The following is a 6,000-nucleotide window of genomic DNA, read 5'->3' as shown; positions in this document are numbered from 1 at the left end:
ACAGTTCAATGCTATGCTAAATCTGCCTTCAAGGCTTCTGGTACGGCATTGAAAACACGGTGACCCTGCAGCGCCTGAGCCAACTGAAGATCAGAGGTCACTCTGCTGGTTCACATGTGACCAAGACATTTTTGCAGGTTACCTCTGCCTTGGTGCTATGCCTGCCCAACCAAGTGATGCCCATCTGTACCACCACTGCTTTAGCCCAGACAAAACACCTCCTGTCCCCGGCAGCCGGCACGCACTACCGTCTCCAGGCAATTCAGTGGAAATGCAATCATCCACAACTGCTAAATTCAGTCTTGAAGGTCATGTAGTGTCCAGGGCACCCTGGGGCATGTTCGCACAACCCCACACATCTGCAGCGCTCAGGGGGACCACAGAAACTCGCTTGCTCCCATGCATGCTTGTACCTTATTGGCAGGCTTCCACCGTGCAATAGGATTAAGGAAAGCCCCAGCCCCAGCCTGTGCTCCAGCTCCAGATGGCTTCCAGGTGGGCTGGGGAGAGCAGCCCCTGACCAGCGGCTCTGCGGAGTATCCTGCCACCAGCACAGCTGCTGCCTGGGGGCTGCTGGTGAATCTCCCCTGAGCAGCACTACCAGCCACCCTGACGCATCCCTTTAGCAGAACCACCCTGCACAGGGGCAGCGTAGCAAAGGCCCCCAGGCCAGCACAGAGCTGCAGACCCTTCCAGCTCTGCTGCTCGGTCTTCTTCACCAATGTGACTCTGCAGTGGCACATGACCTGCAGAAGATTTCCAGATAGTCATCCCATATATCCATCTCCCAGCGCCTCTTCTGTGCAGCTTCCCTTTGCTCTCACAGCCTGTCCTGGCTTTCTCTGCAGTCAGAGCAGAGATTGCAGCTTGTGTCAAAACGCTGGAGATAATCTTACCTTCCCTGCTCAAGAAGCAGGAGCAGCAGTAGGGGCTGCAGCAGTGAGTGCTGCTGCTGTGTCTGCAACACACTGATGATGTGTGCAACTGATGCGCTGAGGCAACAACCTCAGAAACCATCACACACCCAGCGCCGGAGAGGGATGCTGAGACACCAGGGGACCGTGACATGAACTGTTCTGCTGTGATGATGGGGAGGGCAGCTCCGCCTTGGGGCACACTCCAGCTTTTACACTGAAATGAGGGACATTTTTCACACGCAAGGCTTGGGATTCATCCAGGATTTGCCAGGCCCATGCACTTTGGTCATCACCAGCGTTACGGAGCAAATGACACCATGCCACATCTCACCCCACCTCTTCTCCCCTTCAAGCCCTGCTCACCCCATGGGGTTTCACCCAACACCTCTTGACCAGGAGATCTCTGCCCACCACCTCCCCTTCCTGGAGAGGTCGGCTGGGGGTCACAGGTCCACATCTTACCAGCCTGGTTGGTGGTGATGTTCACTGATGCAAACTGCGGGGAGAAGGGGCTCTGGTCAGTGACGCCATTCACCGCCTGGATCTCGAAGGTGTACTGGGTGTGGGCCAGCAGATCGCTGATGTAGATGCGGGGTTCTGTCAGGCCCAGCTGGCGGGGGGCAAACTGCACATTGTCCCCACAGCGTGTGCATGCCCCACGGCCAGAGCCGCAGCTCTTGCAGATGATGTTGTACACCAGGTCCTCCCGGCCACCTGTGTCCCTTGGTGGGGTCCACTCCAGCATCAGTGAGGTCTCGTTTACGCTGGAGATGACGGCCTGGGGGGCAGATGGGATGGCTGTAAAGGGAATAGACAGAAAAGTGTAAGAGCCAGAGCCCTGCTCATGGCTACAGGACCAGCTGCACCCCATCCTTTTTCCCAACCCTGGACAGGATTCCGCAGCAGGCACGCACTGAGCCAGGTGCTTCCCTTGGTGTCAGGGATGTGCGGAGCAAGCTGGACAGCCAAAGGCAAGAGCGCGAAAAAAACCTGTCCTCTTAACCCAGGCTCGTTTGATTACATAGCACCCCTGGCAAAATTCACCAGTTATTTTTTGTAGCGTTTCTGATTCCTGCCCTTTGCACTAATCTCCCGCATGTCAACGCACAGGTCTTCTCGTGCAGGTACAGCCCCATAGTGAAGTCATCTCGCTGCCTGGAACAGCACAGAGCAAACCGAATTTCTGTCCTCTTTGCACATGCAATGCTTGCAAACACAGACTGGCCTGGGGTAAGAAAGACCCATGCCTGCAAGGATGAGGTGCTCTGATCCCACTGGCTTCCTCCAAAATCCTGCTGAGACAGATGTCTTTGTTAAGCATCCCTCTGTGCTTTGACTGATGTGTGTCTCCCTTCCCAGCCGCACACGGTCCCTCCCCAGCCACCCAAAGCCCACATACTGGTGCACGGCATGTCAACAGGATCGGCATCTGCCCGGTAATATCCGTTTCGACACACGCAGTTAGTGGCCCCTTCCGAAGTCGTCCGGCTGTTAATTGGGCAGTGGACACATCCTTCATCCCCTTGGCTGGCCTTGAACGTCCCCGACGGGCAGCCTGGAAGAGAACCAAGAGCAGCGGTAAGTGGCGAGGATGGGGGCTGGCGGGGACGTCCGGAGCCTGGCAGCGCTGCCAGAAAACACCCTTCGGGGCTTTGCGGCATCTGAAGCCAAAACCTAACAATTTGAAATAAACAAAGTGGAGAAGGAGCAGCTGGTTTGAGGGCTCTGAGGAGGCAGGCGCTGCTGCTCACGCTGCCTGTAGAGATGAGGTCCTCATGCAGACGTCTCTCTCCCCTGTTCCCCAACCACAAGTGCAGAACGGCATCCACTCAGGGAGTCTTACAACTGCAAAGGTGAATTTGAGCCACTGTCATGTAAGAAGTTGCTGTACCAACTCAGACCTAAGGTCCACGGTCACCAGAATCCTGCCTGCAAACAGCAGCCACCCAAGGAGTAGGGCACGAGCCACGCAGAAGCATTGCCCGCACCTTCCCACCCGCCAACAATTTATAGCTCAGGGAGTTTCTAAGAGGCAGGCTCTTTGCACTTAACATCCCTTGTGGGATGTTTCTTCCACTAAGTTACCCAGCCATTTTTTTGCTCTGTGCAAATGTTTTGCACCCAATTTTATCCTGCAGCACAGAGCGCCATGGTGTTATTACATGCTGCATGAAGAAACTGCTGTCCTCTGCCTTGAAACTGCCAGCTGCCGTGTTGTTTGATGCAATCTCACACTTGCATTGGCAATGGACACTCAATCGCCACCCTCCTTCTCCATGACCCCCTTGCACAAAGCTCTGTCATGCCCCAAGCAAGTTGCATAACAACGTTCATTATTTTATTCTCTACTTTTTTCCCATAATTAGCAATGTCCAAATTATTTTTTAACCACCAACGTACCAACGGGACTACCTATCATAGCCCCAAGATAGCATTTCTGAGACATCAGGCCAACTCACAGCCTCTCTCTGTGCATGTCTGTGTGAAGTTGGGGTTGTTTTCTCCCATTTGCATCACCTCATGTCTATTGAATTCCAATTGCCTTCGCATTCCCTGGTCATGCCATCTCATAAGGTCCTTTTGAAACTCTCCACAGCCAGGCCTTGTTTTCCCTACTCAGTGTCATTAGCAAATTGTCACTTCTGCCACAAACAGCAGCAGCTTGCCGGGGTCTACCTCCACTGGGGCTCAGAACTCTAAGCCACTCAAAGATGAAGAAGATGCTCCACTGGCAACAGCCACTCAAAAAAAAAGTGTGTTCAGCCAGGAACTGTGGGCTAGGGTGGCATGGGGGGTGCACAGTGCCTACAGCTGATGGGTAGTGAAGGCTGGACCACAGTGTGAAATACAGCATTAACAGATACGGCACAGGTGGCTAAAAACATCACTGCAAAGCTTTAAACACCAGAAAGTCCTTTCCAAGTCAGGGGATCACCAACACCAAAGCAAAAGTTTGTCTATAAGCATTTAACGGCATGGTTCTCAGTGATTACTCTTGGTTGCGACTTTCCGCTGCTGCTAATTTCTTGTGCAGCACTAAGAGCCTGGGGGGTGGCAGGTGGTTTCTGCACTGAAACGAGTTAAACAAACTTCTACTTCAGTTCGCTGCCAAGGCTTTCAGGAATGAGGTGGATCAGAAAAACAGCCTGGGAAAAACATACGCTCGGGGCTGCTGTAAGCAAGAGCTATTACTGAGAAGTACCTATTTTTTTCTTAAAAAAAAAAAAAAAGGCGTTCTTTTTTTTTTTTCCGTTTTCATCTCCCTTCCTTCAAAATTATCTTGAGTTTCCAGTGGGAAAGGCTCTGTAGAAAAATACCATCAGCCTTCCTTCTTGCAAAGTCCCTCCTGCCTCCTACAGTCAAAGGATCTGTTGAAAAACTGGCTTCTTCTCATGTTCCTGGATCTTTTCACCCTTGCTATCCCTTATCCCCCACGTGTTTGACTCCATTTCTGACCCTATTTCCAGCACGTCCCTCAGTACAAACCCCCCTCAGAGGGTGTTAAGCTGTTGGGAGAGGTGATGGCTGTGTAGTTCTCTGTTACAGAGAAGTGATAGCGCTCTGTAGCTGAAACGATAACAGGGTCCCCGTACTAATACCAATTTTTGAAACACAGTAAGACCAACACACAAAATTGCTTTAGTCTGACATCCAGGGTGAAATATAGGGTCATTTGCTCAAAGAAGTTTTAAGACACGGGCCTCTTTCACCTTCCCAAGGCTTATTTTAAAAATAACAACTTGCCTGTAAGGCTTCTTCTGCATCAAGATAGAGATACATCAAAAAAAATGCCTGTGCTGCTGAGATTTAGCGGCGGGCACCACGAGACAAAAAACATTTCCCAGGTTTGGCCTGGCACAGGCTGATGGCTGCAATTAATACTTCTGTGTGAGCTGCCGTTAGGGCAGGGCAAAAACTGGGGGCTGAATGGTTGTTCACCAAAAACACGGAGCTGGGATGCTAAAACTCTTTGCATGTGCCATCAAAACATGCCAGAAGTTTTGGCAACTTTCTTCCTCGCCAAGAGGTCCCGCACAGTGACATGGGATAAAATAATCCTGGAAAATCAGAACTTTTCCAAAGATAAATGTTCTGAAACTGTGCTGAAAGACAGGAAAATCACTGGCATTTGATGCAGAGTCCTATTTTATTTAATTTTTTTTTCCTCAAGTAATGACAACCTCCAGAAGCAAAATAAATGAACATAGTGTTCAAAACTGTTTTGTTCCCTCCAGGTCTTCGTCTGGGTGAGAAAACAGCTTTTAATTTGGAAGCCACCCAATTTCTTGTTTCCAGAGTAAACAGCAAATCAAAACTGAAATCTTCACACAGGGGGTCAACACCCTCCTGTTCAAACAGCGTGGATGTTCTTACCACTCGCTAGAAGACATGAGGACACCCCAGTTTTCTGCCCCAGGTGGTGACAGCAGCTTTGGGACATGCTGCTTCCCCTTAGGCTTGCAATGAGGGCAGGGGCAGAGCATCCCTAGAAACTCCTGCTTGGAAAGAGGGAATTGAAACAGTGAAAGCACAGAAATTTCTACTTTATCGGAGTGTACTTCATCCCAGGTGAGCGATTACTGTGACAGCAGCTCTGACCCCATCACTGAAGCTGGGGTGGTTTGCAGCTTCCCACGTGGTGGGTTCCCGCATCTCCAGCACCAATCAGAGGGGTTCACGTGAAACATATGGACCTTTAATTGCCTCACTGCTGCATGTAGGCATGGATGGCTGCCTCGCTAGGTTACGGCTCAGAGGTAGCAGCAACTTTGCTAACAGTACTGGCTGTAGCTCTCTTGAACAAGACTGGGAAAGCCTGAGCAGCACAGGGTGTCCTTGTTTCCCTTCCACTCATTCCCAGGGCACGGAAAGGTGCTTGTGCCTCGGAAGTCATGTGTTTTGGGAAGGGAATACCACAGAGAAGGACCTATGATGGGTCCTGCCCTCCCCTGCAGGAGGACCTGGAAGGGATCTGGGATCTGGGAAGGATCTGGGATCTAGGAGGGAAGGCTGCTTCTGCAGCATCCTCTGCTGGAGGCAGAGCTGGCATGAGGCTTCCAGCCCTCCTTCCTCACAGCACTGC

General features: G+C 51.4%; 1 protein-coding gene across 7 annotated transcripts in view; it reads right to left on the bottom strand.

The window, feature by feature from the left end:
• Window positions 1-6,000, bottom strand: part of EPHB2 (EPH receptor B2) — a 95,426-nt gene that overhangs the window by 50,028 nt on the left and 39,398 nt on the right. For all 7 annotated transcript variants that reach the window (XM_009889838.1, XM_009889834.1, XM_009889836.1 and 4 more), the window contains exons 3-4: window positions 2,317-2,472; window positions 1,380-1,715 (exon numbers count right to left, since the gene is read on the bottom strand). In XM_009889838.1, coding sequence (XP_009888140.1) covers window positions 1,380-1,715; window positions 2,317-2,472 — 492 coding nt within the window. The remainder of the gene's footprint in view (window positions 1-1,379; window positions 1,716-2,316; window positions 2,473-6,000) is intronic.

The sequence above is a fragment of the Charadrius vociferus genome, unplaced genomic scaffold, assembly GCF_000708025.1.
Source record: "Charadrius vociferus isolate BGI_N301 unplaced genomic scaffold, ASM70802v2 scaffold727, whole genome shotgun sequence".
Taxonomy (NCBI): domain Eukaryota; kingdom Metazoa; phylum Chordata; class Aves; order Charadriiformes; family Charadriidae; genus Charadrius; species Charadrius vociferus.
The sequence above is the reverse complement of the archived record's forward strand: the minus strand, read 5'-3'. Positions and strand labels throughout refer to the sequence as shown.